The sequence below is a fragment of the Lynx rufus genome, unplaced genomic scaffold, assembly GCF_022079265.1.
Source record: "Lynx rufus isolate CCGP_SWC_20201006 ecotype Redwood Valley unplaced genomic scaffold, mLynRuf1.p SCAF_4, whole genome shotgun sequence".
Classification (NCBI taxonomy): domain Eukaryota; kingdom Metazoa; phylum Chordata; class Mammalia; order Carnivora; family Felidae; genus Lynx; species Lynx rufus.
In genome coordinates this window covers 13,847,544-13,865,534 of record NW_025814856.1, presented here as the reverse complement: position 1 = coordinate 13,865,534, position 17,991 = coordinate 13,847,544, and the positions used below count along the sequence as shown (strand labels likewise).

The window sequence follows — 17,991 nt, the reverse complement described above, 5'->3', positions numbered from 1 at the left end:
TGCCCCAGCCACACTTGCAACTCTGTGGGGGACACAAGTGTGATGCTTGCTGAAGAGTGGAAACGCTGGGGTTGCTGAGATCTGCTGGTGCCCAGGACAACCTCAACCCCACCACCCCCGGATAAGAGCTGAAAAGATACCAAACATGAAGCATGTCACCTACTACCTCTTGGTGTCTATTTCCTTCCCGTATATACACACTCGCCAGATTGGTCACGATGAAGGCCCACAGCTCCTGGTGGTTGGTGAGCTAGGACAGGACACATAGGCATTAGAGGGCCAGGCTGGGCAAAGCCACATCACACGAGGGCCACTCAGTGGCACAGGAGCCACCCAAGTGCTCCACAGCAACTAATCTAGAATCACTTTATTCCTTTCATTTCAGGCTTACCCCCCCTTGCCTGCCTCCTAAACCCCAGGAGCATATAGCTGTTAGTTCTTTCCACTATCAAACTGTCATCCACATTATAAGAAATTCAGGAAACAAAGGAAAACCAGCCACCCCTGATCCTGCCCTGAGAACACACTGCACTTTAGTCCATTTTCTGCTTGTTTCTTAGGTCTGAGACCTGGACAACCCCTCCTTCCACACTACAGCCAGTGACCCCTGGGACTCCAGTGTGGGCTGACACAGCAGAAGCACTTGCTGGTCCTGGGGAGGACATGCCAGGAAGGTAGCTGAGACTGTCAGAGACCAGAGATGCTGCTGATGGCTGGTAGTAGATGACCGTTGATCCCAGCTCTTCTTGGGAAATAAAAATGGTCAAAAGAGGGATCAATCTGAGCGACCCGAGTGTTACCCAGATCCTGGTTCCCAGCGGGGCTGAGAAAGCACAGCTGTGCAAGAGGCTGAGGATGCCTGGGAAATGCAGATCCCACCCACAGGACCCCAGCATGTGCCAAGGAGGCCCAGAAGGTCTTCTGATATGAGCAAAGACGCTCTGGTTTGTTTGTTGTAGGACCACAGGAAGAGCACGTGTCTGGGGCCAGGGGGTTTGAGCGTGTATCCTGGCTGCACCACTTCCCACGTGGCCTGTAGGAGAGCCACGCGGACTCCCTGAGGCACAAACTATCAAAGCAGCAGCAGCCACTTGTGGGAAGTAAGATGGGGAGGGAGAGGTGGAGAGAACTTCATGGGGCCGTGGGATAACTGCAGGCAACACAGGGCGCTGTGTGGCGGTGTCTTGGTACTGCAGTACAAGCTGACCAGGGCCCAGAGGAGTGGGCATAGATGGAAAGGCCCAGAAGGCCTTGGGAGCGGACACCACATCTACTCTCACACTCTGGCATGCAGCCAGAGGCTCCTAAACATTGCTAAGACAAGCAGTGGGGGTGGCGGCATCCACAGCCACACAGAGCATCTCAGAGGAGCAGCAATGCTGCCGAGCCCAACCCCAGGAGCAAAGAGACTGGCACAAGGGACAGAGCAGCGCTCCCCATCTGACAGGGCGCACGCAGCACCCCCAGCAACTTTACCCGAGTCACACAGCCACCCCCACGTCCCAACATCTCTGCTTGGGGCTTCCTCGGTCCCCTGGGAGGAAGGTGTTGCTAGCCTCCTTTTCCTGTGAGGACATAGAGGCCAAGGTGGGGATGTGCTTATCTGGTCCTGGAATAAGGCAGGCAGACTGAGGCCTGGCACTGTGCTATCAACTCCCGGACCTGGGGGTTGGCGGGGGGCTGTCTCTGAAGGAGGACGTGGCACCAGCTTTTTCCCAGGGCACAGCGGGACCTGTCAGAGGCGAGAACATCGCCCCAGCGGAGCTCCCTTGTGACCTGCAGCACGAGGTATCCTCTGCTCCCAGTGCAACCAGGCTGCTGTAGGGTGAGGGCAGACCCAGCTTTGTGTCCCGGGACTGCTGTTGGGGTGGCTCCAGGGATCCCCTGAACCCTGCCAAGTGACTCTGCATTTTCAGCTGTGACAGGAGCCAACACCAACCTGGCAGGATATCAGGAAGGCTGGGAATCAGGAGTGAAAGAGGCTGCACAGGCCACGGTACCAGTGGGCTCTGGGCTCTCCCTGGTGGCTGCCCTCCAGGTTAGTTGGGGAAGCCCCACCCAAGGCTAGCCAGAAGCCTCCTTGCCCACAGTTATCTCCTGTCATACTGTGCTGCCAGTGCCGGCCCTGATCCATCTGAGTAGCACAGATCCTGCCACGGAAAGCCCCGGCCCGTCACTGTCATGACCCGCATCAAGCTGCATGCTGTAGAGTGGCCCACTGGGCACGGTTTCATGCAGAGGATGTCCTCATCACCGACCACACCCGACTCCTCACTGAGAAGCACCGCCCGCCCCATGGAGTGAGGGCCGGCACCTTACCCGCAGGGCTGTGGTGAACTGGGCTTCTGCATTGTCCATGCAGTTGACAGAGACACAGTACAGGCCCTGGAAGAAGAAGGCATTGAGGCCCTGAAGCCACAGTTTCCCCAGGGCTGCACAACTAAACCCACAGGAGCCTGGTAAGTGACGACTGAGCCAGCTACATCTGAGCTTCATTCCAGCAAAGAGGCAGAAAGATGGCATGCTCAATTATTCCCTCCTCCCAGGACCTAGGTCAACTCAGACTTAAGATGCTGGTCAGAAAGAAGCCCGCCGGAAATCTTCTGGATGCTGTGTGGGGCGGCAGTCACGGGATCACCAACTGGAATGGGGCTGGGGGCAGGCAGCCTGGTGCACTCACCAGCAGCGTGTGCAGCTGTGCGGCGTGGTTGGAGAAGAGCCGGGGGGACTGCTGACACAGCTGGCAGACCTGGGAGATCTGTCGGGAAAGAGCATGCTCAACGTCACACGGCCTGTAACACAGGACCTGGTGTCCCAGCAGCATTTGGGAGACCCTCGAAGCCGACAGGTGTGCCCACATCCTACCTTCTCTAATCTGGGCACAAAGTCCCAGCAAAGGTGTCTGTTGTGAGGGCCAAGTGCAGGCCCAACCTCCTCGAGAATGGTGACCCTTGTCCATCACCACCACCTCTTCCTCTTTCTGCCATGTGTCTCAGCCATACAGCACCCTTACCTACTCAGGGCACCTGCTTCCTCTCAGGAAGATGAGCATCAGAGATTATGGATCAGGGCAGGAGGAGTGTTAGGATCACCGTCAGGGGACCCCAAATTCTCAGACCCCGTGTTCCCTGGGCATGCCTGCTTTTAGAGAAAGGACTAGTGATTTCTCTCTCTCTTTTTTAAAATTTTTCTTGTTTATTTCTGAGAGAGAGTGGGAGAGAGTAGGGGAGGGGCAGAGAGAGAGGGAGACACAGAATCTGGAGCAAGTTCCAGGCTCTGTGCTGTCAGCACAGAGCCCAACACAGGGCTCGAACTCACAAACTGCAAGATTGTGACCTGAGCCGAAGTCGGACCCTTAACTAACTGAGCCACAACCCAGGTGCCCCTCTCTCTAAGTAGGCTTCATGCCCAGCGCGGAGCCCAGTGTGCGGCTTGAACTCACATCCCTGAGCTGAGATCAAGAGTCTGACGGCTCAACCAGCTGAGCTACCCAGGTACCCAGAACCTTTGACTTCTGTATCATATTCTCTGATTAGTTGTGTCCATCAGGGTCATGAACTAACAAATTATAGTGAAACAAGCCTGGATATTCTGTTGACACACATTGGGCAAATTTACATTCTCCCAAGTGACGACTTCTGAGACGTGGCGAACTCCCAGTTTTCCCACCCGTGTGCGTGGCCTCTGGTGGCATTACCTCCTGCAGTGCAGTAGCCTTGTGTCCCGTGACAAGCCTGCACATGATGATGTGCTCGAGCAGGATCACTTGGAAGGAGGACAGGATAGGGCTGCAGTCAAGCACTGGGGGTGAGAAGTGAGGGTGAGCACTCAAGGTACAGCTAGAGAAGAGACCCCAGGAGACTGACACAGAGCCTCCTGGGGACTTCACACCCTCCACCTCGCACCACACTGGCCCTGTGGCAACCCAGGTCTGAGCCCATCTGCTCTGCTGGGCACCAGCTCAGCACCAGCTCTGTCACCTCACTTGGTGCCCACTGCACCTGTCTCCTTCTCCAGGTGGGGAGACAGGCTCAGAGCCAGGTTTTAGTGATCAGAGTGTTCTAAGAATAAGAAATCCTAAGAGACTGGTCTTCCATCCTCACTCTACTCTGACCTAGGGGAGTGCTCAAGAGCACTCTGGACACAATGGTTCTAGAAATGTTGTAGGCCAGGAGATTGAAAGTGTGCAAAAAGAAAGGCCTCAGGCAGCAGTGAGGGAACCCAGCTATTGGCTTCCTTGAGAGGCTGCCCTCATACTGGAACCAGACAGCACCCACAGCCCTTTCCCAACTCATCTGGAGGGAAAGAACTGCCATTTTTGTGGGTTTTGATTCTACAGTCTTGAAGGCTCCTCCCCCAGTGGCACTTATGAGGGCACAGGAAGCAAATGAACAGATTAATAGGGGTGCTGAGCCAGCCATGGACACATGCAGCTCTCAGATTCTACTAGTCACAGGACCCTGGGTCCCACGAGATGGATTAGTTGAGCATCCAGGCAGAACCCAAGACCTCTAGAGGGCCTGCTATTGGTCAGTGAGATTGAAGCTCCCATCCCAGTCTCACCAAGTGTGATCCTCAGTCACAACACTGAGCACAGATAACAAAAGCAGCCGCCGACTCCTAACAGGCTCTGATGGGGACCCACTAACCCTCACACTCATCTTAAGCAGTGGGGGGATAGGACAGAGATAGTACAAGACCCCTCCTGGCCACAGAATAAGGATCAAGCCCAGGCTTGGCCTGCTCTGCCCCTATCCCAGACTGCCCCCATCTTCCTACTGGGTTAACAAGACCCATGGGGCAGGGACTCATGGTGACTGCTCAGCACTGCTGTCATTCTGGATTCTTCAGGCCAGCATAAGAGGTGGCACTCGTGCCACCCACCAGGGGGCGCTGTGGCTATGCAACCTGCCAATGGAACACAGCCCCACTGAGACTTACTCTTGAGCTTCTCCAGTTGCATGAGAGCTTTGTCTGTGTATTTCTGTGCCTTCTCCAGGTAGCCGGCCTGCATGGAGTGCATCACGGTCACCTGGCAACAAGACCAGACAGCAGCGGTCACTGTGACCCTCTCCTCACCACCCCCAGCCACCCTGGCCCCAGGCCTCTAGAGACTCACCAGGTAGACGAGCACACACATGTGCTCCTTGGGCAGCCAGTGGAAGAGGTCAGCAGGGTTGCTAGGCAGGATCTCATCGTCGTGCAGCGTGGAGATGGTCTGGATGCACTGCTGCAGCTGCTTCAGGCACGGCTTCACACTCTTCACCTGGAGCAGGGGAGTGGCACCACATGCCTGAGTGCCTGCCCACTCCCACCAGGTGCCAGGCCCCTCAGGACACAAGGCTCCCACAGTGGCGGCTAACCAGGTCTTGCCTGTCCAGCAACTTTTTAGCCCCCTCCTTCTAGGAGCCCCTGCTATGCTCACTACTTGCAGGAAGCCCACCCCCAGATTGGTCAGCCAGCTCTCAGGGAGCATGGTAGGACCAGGTAGGTCATCTATGGGACTAAGGCTTGGCCACCACTCGGTGCTGGGCCCAATACCAAGTCCTGTGAGAAGTCTGTCCAAAGACCGTGTTCAAATCACGTTTCTTCTTTCCTGTAGTAACCCCAGGAGAGAAGGACAGGGCTGGGGCAGCTGGTTATCCCAGGGGGTGGGAAGTGGCTACCTGGGAGTCCTGCAGATGCCATGGTTTGTACAGACTGGCCTCTCTGCACAGGGAAGCCCTGTCCCAAGGCCCCCACAGGCCATTTACACAGCCATCAACACCCCATGAGTGTCTGCTCTGTGTTTCTACGTGTTGAGTGTGGTGCTTGGCTCAACAGGCACAGCTGGGTGCAAGAGGGAGAACAAAGGAAGCCCTTCACCAATGAGACACCTACTAGGCACTTTCTGGGGCCTTCACAGCCACTAGGCTCCACCTGCGGCCTCCCAGGACACCAGAGAGGTCCTGACTGTGGTTGGTCACTAGGACAGGGTGGGGAAGATGGAGTAGCACCCCCAAAAGGCTGAGACGTTCACCCATGCACAAATGCAGTTGCTCCTCGACCACACGAGAATTACAGCTGATCCTGTCAGTCCCTACTTGAATGGCCTAAAGCCGTCACCAGCTGGGGCAGGGGGTGGGGTGTGGACAGACACTGCTTGAGCACCCGCTGTGTGCCAGGCACCATGCCAGAATCCTCAGTTTATTCTCATGGATTCCCAAACTGCCCTTAGATGCCTTCGACTGTCCATGCACTGAGTGGACGTGTGCGCCACAAATACTCTTGCCATTATGCTGGGAACAGGAGACTCCCATTTTCGGAGTGCCCTCTGCTCACAGGGACAAAGCACTTGTGCCAGACCATGACAAGGTGTGGAGCAGAAGCTGAGCTCTCAATGACAGCCATGTTGTGTGGCTAGTGACAGGATGCAACCACAGAGGTGACATCTTGGCAGGAAGCCTACTCACAGCCTGCTCAATCCCCATCAGCCCTCACACGGGAGGCACTACGTACCTGCCCAGCATCCAAATAGTGGGTCACCTGGAGCACTAGGAAGAAGACACGCAGAGACTCCTTCTGGATGGGGTTCCCCTGCCAGTTCTCAACTATCTGTCCACAGAGGGTCAGCAGCGGGTGGACTTCCTGCAACTTGCGCTCCATCAGCAGCAGCTGGGGAGGGAGACGCAGGTGGTGGGAGCACCCCTTGGTGCACAGGGCTGCCCCCCTCCAGGGGACCACCAGCACCACAAAGAGGGCACAAAACAAACCCAGGCTGCCCCTTCCTTAGCACAAATCCCACAACCTGGAATCTGAGTTTCACTTCTGAACCCAGCAGGGGCACCAGGGGCCTCGGCCTTGCTGCAGCCCGCTGTACATGAGGGTCTGGGCCCCCAAGAGGGGCTGCACCATGGCAAGTGAGCAGGGCCTGGCTTCATGTCCTCCAACCAGCCCCACTCCACCCAGCCTTGACTTACCATCCCTTTGCTGAGCAGGAACAATGCCCTGGAAAAGAGAGGGTGAGTCAGTCTGTGGGGCCCTGGCATCTCCTGGGACGACTGTGCCACCCCAATGTTCATGGGGACCTAATGTGCCACTTCTGGGGATAATTAAGTGGATGACAGCAGTCCCTGGTGGTCTCCAGCCCCAGTGAGATGTGTTTTATTTACAACTGTTCTATTTTACCCTATTTGATCTTTCTTTACTATTTTTGCCTGGTTTAGATGTTCATGAGGCTCAAAAGCCCAGAAGGCATAAACAGGTGCTCAGAAAGTGTGGAGGAGCAGAGTATGGAATGGCAAGTCTGCCATAATTTCACCCTGGCTGATAGTGTAGACAGGGCTTCTGTGTCAGTGGATGGCACTGGGCAGGGGGCAAGCACACAGGCTCAGGTGCCTGAACTCAAATCCACGCCTCTACTTCCTCTTCTGAACCCTTCAGATTCTCCTGAGGGTTAAAGAGATAAACTCAGGAAGCCCCAGGCACATCAGCAGCCTCACCACCCTGTCTCAACCCTCAGGGGGCAATGAGGCCAGGAGATTTCTATAGCCAACACTGAAACCTTTTTGTAACTTTCTAAATATGTGTGTACTGCTATCATAAGTGTAAAAATTATAAAATGAGCATGTTAAGAAATTTATTATTTTGGGGGCGCCTGTGTGGCTCAATTGGTTAGGTGTCTGACCCTTGGTTTCGACTCAGGTCATGATCTCATGGCTTCGTGTGTTCGAGTCCCATGTTGGGCTCTGTGCTGGCAGTGTGGAACCTGCTTGGGATTCTCTCTCTCCCTCTCTCGCTGCCCCTCCCCACTCATGCTCTGTCTGTCTCTCTCTCTCAAGATAAATTAAAAAATTTTTAAAAATATTTATTATTTTTAAAGGTTTTATTTTTAAGTAATCTCTCTATCCAATGTGGGGCTCGAACTCACAACCCCAAGATCAAGAGTTGCATGCTCTTCTCACTGAGCTAATCAGGTACTCCAAGCTGTTAAAAAGTTGAGAACAGCCAAAATAACAGGGGAAGGAGCTGGGCCAGCCTGGCCTCAAACTCAGCTCTAAGGTGCCTCAGCATGCTAGTGTGAGGCAGGGGCTGCTGCTTTCAGGAATCCCTGTGGTCGTACAGGCCCCCAGGCCCCCAGTTTGTTCAATATCAAAGTCTCCTTCCTGACAGTCTTGGCAGAATCCCCGTGTGTTCCAACTGACACCCCATCAAGTAGGTGCCATTCCTCCCATTTTCTGGGTGAGGAGATTGAGGTGGGGAGGTCACAATCACATAGCACAACAGATGCCGATGCTCCAGGCCACCACACCATTCCTTGTTGTTACTTCATGGCAGGCAGACTGTAGGGTCTACACCCAGGTCACCCACCCAGGCCGCCTGTCCACAGTGGCACAGAAGCCTGTAAGGAGACACTCTAGAGAGAACATGTAGAGTGTTCAGCTGTCCCCATGCCCTGTAGGGCCTGTCACCATGAACCTAGTGATAGCTACAGCACAAGGGGGGCAGGGAAGGCCAGGAGTGTGGGGCCAGGGTATGTGACAGCCACCATCTCAAGGCAGGGTAGCCAAGAGTCCAAGACAGCCTAGGGGGAACTGAGTGGCTCCTCTCGGGCACTTTCAAGTCTAGAGCTCAAAGAATAGAGTTGGGAACAGTTGTTTCCCAACAATTCCATGGGGTAAGATCAGCCTTGTGAAACTTAACTTTCCAGAACCCCAATGCATACAACAGAATAAGAGCACTGTTGTCTGTGCCTGTCTACTGCAGAGGGCTCTTCTCTTCAACAGGAAAAGAGGCAGACAGACCGGACACCTTCATGGAGGGTACACAATGAAGCACCAGTGCCCTCTGACCCCTGATCCCAAGGCACCAGTCTCCAGACCTTGGTCTAAGCAGTTCTGTGGGTAACATGAACCTACGTCCCCTCTTTTACACGAACGTCCACTCATTCTGTCTCCTGTTGTACATCTAAAAGCTGGGACACTGGGGCTGCCCACAGGCACTGCCAAGCACATCATCTTCTGGGAGCACTGCTCTTGCATCTGTGCCAGAAAGGGGCCAGCCCAGCACATCATACGAACGCTTTTTATTTTAAGAGACACTACGTTCTTGCAAGCACTGAGAATGCGGGCTGCTCTCCCCTTGTCAGTAGCTTCTCCCCTCCAACTTCATAAATCGATGGGGCAAGAGATGTCTGGTGCTGCTTTAATCGCCACATTTTTTTACTATGCACCAAAGTGATCCCTCTTTTGAGCCAGAATGCCAATTCTCTTTGCTGTCCAGGACAAGATAGCCAGCTGTTTCCAAGGGGGAGAGGAGTGTGGATAGAGGGTGCCTACCGTGTATACTCAGATCCCACAACTCGGGCATACTCAGCCCCCACGCCCAGGAGGTCGCAGGCTGACACCAGGTCCTTCTCAAGCGTGTGCAGTTGCTAAAAAGGAGAGAGAGCAATGACGCTTACTTTATAGCACCTACTACCTGACCTCAGTGCTCTGTTGGTGACTTACAACTGAACCTCCCCACACCCCAACAAAATTGTCTTAATGTCAGTTATGAGCTAAATCAAATTATCTCATCACATTAATTGCTTTGGGTACAGAACTCCACTTCACCTACAGTGTACCTCATTTAAGCTTAACGGCTCACAGAGCCAGCAGTTAATACTTATGGGCATAGACCCTTAAGACTTTGTGAGTGTGTCTGGGTGCTTTGCAGATTGCCTTTGGGGGCAGTCACTAGGGAGGTGGCCAGAGGAGCCCCAAGCAAGGAGGGACTCCCTCAGGTATTAAGTGCCTATAGATGTTTCAAACAGAGAGGCTTTAACAGGTTCAAAGGAAGGTACACTTGCAGGGCCTTGGTCAAGAGCTTGGGTTCCTACATGCATGTGGTGCCCAATGACTCAGGTGACTCACAGTCCGGCTGTACAGGCAGGTGACAGGGCTGTGTCATGAAGGGTAGGTGAGAGCAGCTTGGGGGGCAGGGAGGTTCTGAGACAGGAGAGACTGGAATCCAGCCAATGAGGGGGAGGTATGGGCAGAGCCCACCACAAAAGAGGTGTCCCTCACAGTAGAGCCTACTGTCCTTCATCTTGATCCCCAGCCGGCAGGCCCCTCCACTGCAGCCAGGAAGGCCCAGCCTAGAAAGCCCCCCAACCAATTGAGTGTCTCAGAATACAGGGACGACCTATATCTGGGGAGATGAAGGGAGGACCTACACGGAGCCCAGGCTTGACTCAGGCATTCATTGCCCAATAGGTAAGTGGCAATCTCAGCTCAGTCCTTACAAAACACAGTGGGCTACTGGCAAGAAATGCTCCCCAAACAAATTTATTTTTATTTAAAAAACTTTAAAGTTTACTTATTTATTTTAATGTTTTTATTTATTTTTGAGACAGAGAGAGACAGAGCATGAACAGGGGAGGAACAGAGAGAGAGGGAGACACAGAATCTGAAGCAGGCTCCAGGCTCTGAGCTGTCAGCACAGAGCCCAACGCGGGGCTCGAACTCATGGAGTGTGAGATCATGACCTGAGCTGAAGTCGGATGCTTAACCGACTGAGCCACCCGGGCGCCCCAAGTTTATTTATTTTTGAGAAAGACAGAGACAGTGTGAGTGGAGTAAGGACAGAGAGAGAGGGAGAGACAGAATCCCAAGCAGGCTCCACGCCACCAGCACAGAGCCTAATGGGGGGCTCCAACTCATGAATCCGTAAGATTATGACCTGAGCCAAAACCAAGAGTCGGATGCCTAACCGACTGAGCCATCCAGGCGCCCCTCCCCATATTTAAATGAACACAGGCCAAATGAAGCACCAGGAGAGAGGGGAACACGAAGACAAGGCCCTGTGTCAGCCCCCAGGGGGATGGACACTCCCACCATCACCTTAGGTGCTGGCTGTTTGGGGGTGGGGGTACTGCCAAGGACGGAGGCTGGTTAGCAGGTAAAAGAAATGTCCCTGTGTCCCCACCCATGCAGTGCAGCAGCTTGAGGAGGGTCTGTGTGTCCTGGAGTTTGTTATTTGTACTTGGGGCACACCTGCCCCAAGGTCACAGCCCCTGCTGGGCCCCCATGCTTCTTGGCTGGGTCCATGGTACTCACAGCAAGTTGGAAGAGCAGGCGGCAGTGCCAGTATGGAGTCTGCTGTGAGATCTGGATCGCTTTCCGCAACAGTGGCTTTGCTGTGTCTACAGAATTCTGAAAGGAAACAGTCAAGTTTGGGAAGGAAAAAACAAGCCGGCAAGCAAGCTGGATTCCTTATGCAGCAGCTGTGGCGCCAGAAGGCCACTCCTGTTCACGCTCACCAAAGGATCTGTGGGTTGCCAATTTACTTTATTAAAAGAAGAAAAGATTTTATTGGACTCACTGGCTGGGAAGTTTTTGCATTGCTCTTAAAATAACTCCTCATTCAACTAACTTTAGTCCAAAATCCCGAACAGTCAAATTAGACGACAAATTACCATCTTTCCTGTTCTACAACCAGAGAGAGGGGCCAGGGATGTGAAATATGTAGTCCCTGCTGCCCAGGGAGCCTCCCACGTGACTGCTCAAAGTGAGGAAAGGTGATTTTCAGCTATGCCTGAGATCACAACCAGGTTAAGAAGGCATATGGACTTGTTGGGAACTAATCACCTTAAACCTAGGAACGAGGCTGTTTTCCAACAGTCTTTGGTAAAAAGATTTTGCTGCCTTTCGTTAGCAGGTGACGACTCATGGATGCTCTGTGCCAGGGCACCGGAGGTAGAAAAGTAATGGGAAGTATTAAAAGCCAGCAGAGAGGCCACTCCTGAGAGCCACAGTTTGTTATTGTGCCTTTACTACAGGGAAAGTGACTTTGCTTTCAGAAACCTTGTTCTTACCTCTTGACAGTACAGCTCGGACAAAAGACTTGCTGCTTCAAACTTAACATCTTCAAACTGCTGGATCTAATAACATCCAGTTAAGGAAGGAGAGACACTGCAAACTGGTCAGTTTACAAGGGCCACAACTCGGGGTTCTTATGTTACAGCGGCTGGTGGGAGAGAAACATCCTTGCCTGTTCTGAAACCTCAAGTTCACGTTCTCCTCCAGCAGTCCCTAGTTTTGGTGCCACCTGGGTGCAGAGCTAGCTGATAGGACATACAGAGGAGCATGGCACCCAGGCATGCCATGCTGGTCCATAAGGGTGGCCACATCGAAGAAGGGATTCTTTAGGTGGGGCAAAGCCTAAAACTCTGGGGTGCTTTATGGGGAGGGGGCGTTCAAGTTTGCAATACAACCTTTATTATTATTATTTTTTTCAAATGGAGCTTTCCTTAAAGGGAACAGTACCAACAGGAAAAGGATACTTGCTGCGATATCAACCACTGAAAAGAAAAAGAAAAAAGAATTAATTCTCAAACACTTGATGCCTGCTTACTGGCTCCACTTCAGGGTTTACACAGGTCGTCCTGTCACCAAAATCTCCAGGTGCTCAGTTAAGGGGGAAGGTGACCTGCTCGGCCTGAAAGGATGGGAAAATGAGCACCTGCTCCTCCTTCGGACAGTTTTCTGTCCTGCCAGCCTCTAGAGTCAGATTTGGAGCCCCCTCCCACCAAAGCAGAGATGCTTCAGGAGTATAGACAGCCCCGCTGTATCACTCACTGCAGTACACTGACAGCTGGCAGACAGTGACACAAGAAATCAGTTACAACTGGAGAGTGGGTCTGCAGGTGTCAGTCCTTCCTGAAGCAGTGACACTTACAAGATGCTTATGGGGGCGCCTGGGTGGCTCAGTCAGTTAAGCGTCCAACTTCGGCTCAGGTCATGATCTCGCGGTCCGTGAGTTCAAGTCCCGTGTCAGGCTCTGTGCTGACAGCTCAGAGCCTGGAGCCTGTTTCGGATTCTGTGTCTCCCTCTCTCTCTGGCCCTCCCCCCGTTGATGCTCTGTCTCTCTCTCAAAAATAAATAAATGTTAAAAAAAAAAAAAAGATGCCATGGACATCTGGGTGCCTTGGTCAGTTGAGTGTCTGACTCTTGATGTTGGCTCAGGTCATTATGTAGTGGTCATGAGATTGATCCCTCTCCTTCACTCTCTGCCCCTCCTCTGCTTGTGCACACACACGTGCTCTCTCAAAACAAATGAATGGACGTTAAAAAAAATCTTCCACTTTATTTTTTTTTTAATTTTTTAATGTTTATTTATTTTTGAGAGAGGGAGAGACAGAGCACAAGTGGAGGAGGGGTAGAGAGAAAGAGGGAGGCACAGAATCTGAAGCAGGCTCCAGGCTCTGAGCTGTCAGCACAGAGCCCGATGTGAGGCTCGAACCCATGAACCATGAGATCATGACCTGAGCCGAAGTCGGACGCTTAACCGACTGAGCCACCATGGTGCACCAAAAATCTTCCACTTTAAAAGATGCTTGGAAATGAGCAAAGCTAGCCTCAGAGTGGACACAGGAGAGCTCCAAGAAGGAGTGGTGTGGGCAAAATCCAGCCAGAGGATTGTGGGGACAGTTCTAAGACCTGACCTCACTGTTCTTCTCTGCTGGCACACACACCAGCACAGGGTTCAGATGACATGCTCCCACTTGGAGACTGCTGTGCCCTGCAGTTCCACGTTCCAACAGGAGGCACTGGTGAGGGTGTGCATGGGCCAGTCCACCACATGAACTACACCAACCACACTCTGTCAGACCACCTAGGACCCAAGCATGCAACTGACACTGTCCTTGCCGACCCACTCATCCTACGTTCAGAGTCTTGGCAACTGCTGGCGGGAGGATCCAGCGCCGAACAGAAGACCTTGACTCACTATGCTCTGTGGGAGAACAGTGTGTGCATGGATGACAGCCTGGGTTGGGCCTTGAGGGTGATGGTGTAGAAAGTGAGGGGGAGGTGTCCCCAGGCAAAGCGGGAGTGGGAGATGCCCCAGGCAGAGGAGAACCCATGAAAAAGACGGAAGGCAGGAAGGTGAGGCTGGAAGGCCCAATGGATCTCTGTACCATTAATGTGGCAGCCCTGCCTATGGATCAAAATGCCCCAATATCATTCCTGGAGCCTATCTCAGTCAGAGTCATAAAACAGAAGCACCTAATCAGATCTGGGTTTAAGAGCACCTAGAGACAGCAAAGAGAATGCGAAGGGAGGAAGAGGGGCCCAAGGGGCCGCTGGTCTTAGGAACAGAGATGCCTCTGGGCCTAGGGTGAATGGTGGTTAGGAAATCGCAGAGCAGGGAAAGACTTGGAACTGCCTCTGACACCAGCTGCCTGCAAAATATAGGTAGGCCAGAAGGAGGCACTGTGGGAGCAGGTGAAAGGAATGGAGACCAAAAAAAGCCCCAGCACTACTGACAGGGGTCCTTCCTGACACACATGCATGTACACACATGTAGAGCCCAGGCAAAAGGCTTCCTGCAGCCAACTTGCGTGTCCCCTCCCAAGGCCCCCTGCAGCAGGGACAGAAGGGGCTCAGGGTTCCCATGGAGGCCAGGCCCGTTTCAGTCAAACGGGTGACGTCAATGGAGCCAATAAATACAGAAGTCGGGGTGTGCTTTCTATAGAACCACTTCCTCCCCACAGGGAAGGTCAGCGTAGCAAGAGAGGCTCCTGAAGGCCACCAGTTGGAAGGAGAGGGCAAACCAGTGGAGGAACCTGTGTGACTGGAGACATGGTTGGGCTGGGAGAGCTACAAGACTGGCCCTTGTCAGGGCAACTCAGTCACTTTCCCCGGACTATCAGTCAAACAACTGTCAAGGAACAAATGGCTTTACTTTTGTATCTTTGTAACACTTGCAACATAGATTCACAAACCAGAAATATGTAGACTTCAGAAAACACACCTCACAATTGAAGTACAGAGGATACCTTATCTAAGGCTCCTATTTTATACAAAGTTGCTACCCCATCTATATTTTATGGCGTAATGCTAAAAAATAGCTTTATATCTCCTGCCTCATGACGGGAAAGAAGCCAAAGTCAGAGCCTCTCACTGCTGGGCAGCCTGCAGGTGCCGGACAGGGATATAAACTAACATATTAGAAATTCCTGAGGTCACCTTGGGGCTCTCAGGGTAAGTGAGGGGCACCACAGAATCAGTACAAGCTATGAGGGGTGGAAGAGCTTGAATGAGCATCTCTCTCTCATGCCTGAAGATTCCATCCAGGGCTGAGAGAGTGTCAAGGCTTCTTGTACCTCAAAATACAGATACATTTTTTAAATCAGGTTTTTAAACCAGAAAAATGTACAGAAATAGTTATCGACTGCAACTCCTTTGGGATGGAAGCTCAGCACTTAGAAGCCAGCCTGCCTCTTTCTGCTGTGTGACCCTGACTAGGAGAAACCCCTTCAGCAATGTCACTGACAAGTTGGAAGTGGTCCCTACCTCATGGGTTTGTTGAGGATCCAATGAGACAGTGTCCCCAAGAAGACCACATGCAGAGCCTGGCATGTAGAAGGTGGCAACAATACTTCAGTGATTCCCAAGCAGGAAGAGGAAGAATCAGGGGTTGGAGGGGAGGCAGGGGGACGAGTTGGTGGAACCGTGAAGGGATGGTTCCTAGACAGATTTCACATCCTGAATTCAGAGGAGACAGAGAGTGAGAGTGAAGAAAATAGAAATGAAAACAGGAGGAAGCACAGACCACACTCTTCCATGAAAATGCTTAACGCCAAGCTCTGCAAATACACTTTCTGCACAAGGTTTTGCTCCCAGCGATGGGGCATGGAATTTGGCAGGACATGATGCTGAAGGATGAAAGATCTGCTCCAGCCATGCCTGCTGATGAAAGGCCCAGAACTAAGTCCTTTTGGGCCTTAGAAAGGGAAGCATTTAATCACTTGCTGAGAAGGTAAACCAGAGATTCTCAGGTTAAACCTGGAAGTGGGGGAGCCTGGGTGGTTGAGTCGGTTAAGTGTCTGACTCTTGGTTTTGGCTCAGGTCGTGATCTCACGGTTTGTAGGGTGGAGCCCTGCGTTGGGCTCTGTGCTGACAGCATGGAACCTGCTTGGTATTCTCTGTCTCTCTGTCTGCCCTTTCCCCACTCGTGCTTGCTCTCTCTCACAAAATAAATTAAAAACAACAACAATAACAACAACAAAACAAACCTGGAAGTGGAATTAACAGGCATCTGGATGACACAGTTTGGAGCTACTTTCTAAGTCAGGTAAGTGAAACCACCACTGAAAAGCAGCTCCACTCCAAACTCAAAGAGTAAGCAAATATGGCATGGATATGGGATACCACAGTCAAAACAAATCACTGTATAATGAATGACTACCTAGATTATAGAAAATAATGCACAATTCATTCCAGAGAAGCAGCATTTATTCCTCCGTGGCATTCGAATCAGCAAAGTCTAAGGATGATGCTGCATTTCTTGACCAAAGAATAAAGAGGAAATGTGATCAAAAGCTTAGTTAACGGGGTATAGATCTACATCTAAGGACAGACACAAAGATTCTCCTGACTCCGCAGAGGATATGCAAATGACTGAAATGGGACTGTTTGCTGGAACAACGGTGTAAAAATTAGGCCAGCAAAGACTGAAAATATACCCAAGAATAGGTGTTCAGCAAGAGGAAATCCCAGGTGAAAATGAAATGACAAGGAATACAGTATGAAAGAACCTGCAGAAGACAACTTCACACATTCTCTAGCCAAGAGATTTCTCAGGAAAGAGACATCTCTTATAATCATGAACTGGGACCAGGAGTCCCAGAGCAGCCCAAAATTCTGGTAACACACACACACATCACTGCCAAAACCATAATCTAAAAGGGGAGACTCTCAGGTGAAGTGTCCAGTCATGCACCATAAGAGCTACAGGAGTTGTTGAGCAGACCCAGGGAGTGAAGAAGCCAGCAGGGACTCCAAGGGCCCATAGAGGCAGGAACCAATGAGAGACCAACAGCTGTGACCTCAAAGAAAGCTGCTGAGGGGCGCCTGGCAGGCTCATTTGGAAGAGCACGCAACTCTTGATCTTGGGGTTGTGAGTTCAAGTGCCACGCTGGGTGTAGAGATTACTTAAAAATAAAATCTTGAGGAAAAAAAAAAAGCAAGCAAGCTGCTGAGCAAAGGGAGAAACAGCCTCCATACCTTTGATGGAAACACTTAATGGAGGATTCTTCCAAAGTTGTTCAATTGATGAAGCCAATGGGGATGTTATAGGTTTTCTACACAGGTTACAAATGCAGTTGAGGCAGTTAGATGCTGACAGTAAGCAAACAGAGGATAAATAACCTAACTTTGTGTTAAAAAAAAAAAGTGATTACCAGGGAGATTGGGGATTTCTCAGAGAGAAAGCAAAAGATGTGAAAATAACAGGGAAGCTGAATGTGGTACTAAGTTTAGGTGGGATTGTCTCTCTCTCCCTCTCTCTGCTCCTCCCCTGCTCTCTCTCTCTCTCTCTCTCTCTCAAAACAAATAAACACTTAAAAAAAAAAGTTTTACCTAAAGCACTCATAAGTTAGAGAAAACGTGTTCAGAAAATAACAGCAAGAGAAATGATCAAGGAGAAAATAGTCACAAAATACTGCAGTCATTTATGTTAAGATAAAAAAAAAAAAGGTTTTGGGGCACCCGGCTGGCTCAGTCGGTGGAGCATGCAACTCTATATCTCAGGTTTGTGAGTTCAAGCCCCATGTTACGGGTAGAGTTTACTTTAAAAAAAAAAAAAAAAAAAAAGCTTTTTGATACTCTGTGTTGGCTCCCTGAAAAGAAACTGGAACTTCTTTGGCCATTTGCTCTTCAGAACTAGAAACAAACCACTTCTAAAAGAAGAATATATTCCGATTTTTTTATTGAGCGAGTCTGGGTAAGAATGAGTAAAAGTTGATAGCACCCTGATTTGGGGGAAATCACAGGACCAATAAAGAGCGAAGATAAAGAAAGCATGCTTATGTTGCAACACAATAGGAGATAACATACAATTGCAGAAAGAAAACAGCATGGAGAACAGCACTTTAACTGAAATCTGGACAAATTCCCAGCTGGGGATACACCCAACAGAAAGGAAGGGATTTCCAAGTATAATGTCAGTGTGAGCTACAGAGGCGAC

General features: G+C 51.3%; 1 protein-coding gene across 2 annotated transcripts in view; it reads right to left on the bottom strand.

Annotated features, from left to right (window-relative positions):
• The window catches only part of MAU2 (MAU2 sister chromatid cohesion factor), a 30,305-nt gene that overhangs the window by 9,317 nt on the left and 2,997 nt on the right, over positions 1-17,991 (bottom strand). The window contains exons 2-13 of one of the 2 annotated variants that reach the window (XM_047097427.1): positions 12,305-12,322; positions 11,837-11,902; positions 11,079-11,174; positions 9,318-9,412; positions 6,960-6,987; positions 6,499-6,654; positions 5,120-5,266; positions 4,942-5,032; positions 3,698-3,801; positions 2,681-2,758; positions 2,320-2,385; positions 167-250 (exon numbers count right to left, since the gene is read on the bottom strand). In XM_047097427.1, coding sequence (XP_046953383.1) covers positions 167-250; positions 2,320-2,385; positions 2,681-2,758; positions 3,698-3,801; positions 4,942-5,032; positions 5,120-5,266; positions 6,499-6,654; positions 6,960-6,987; positions 9,318-9,412; positions 11,079-11,174; positions 11,837-11,902; positions 12,305-12,322 — 1,029 coding nt within the window. Of the gene's footprint in view, positions 1-163; positions 251-2,319; positions 2,386-2,680; positions 2,759-3,697; positions 3,802-4,941; positions 5,033-5,119; positions 5,267-6,498; positions 6,655-6,959; positions 6,988-9,317; positions 9,413-11,078; positions 11,175-11,836; positions 11,903-12,304; positions 12,323-17,991 lie in introns of both variants that reach the window. The other variant, XM_047097426.1, reaches the window with a different exon arrangement.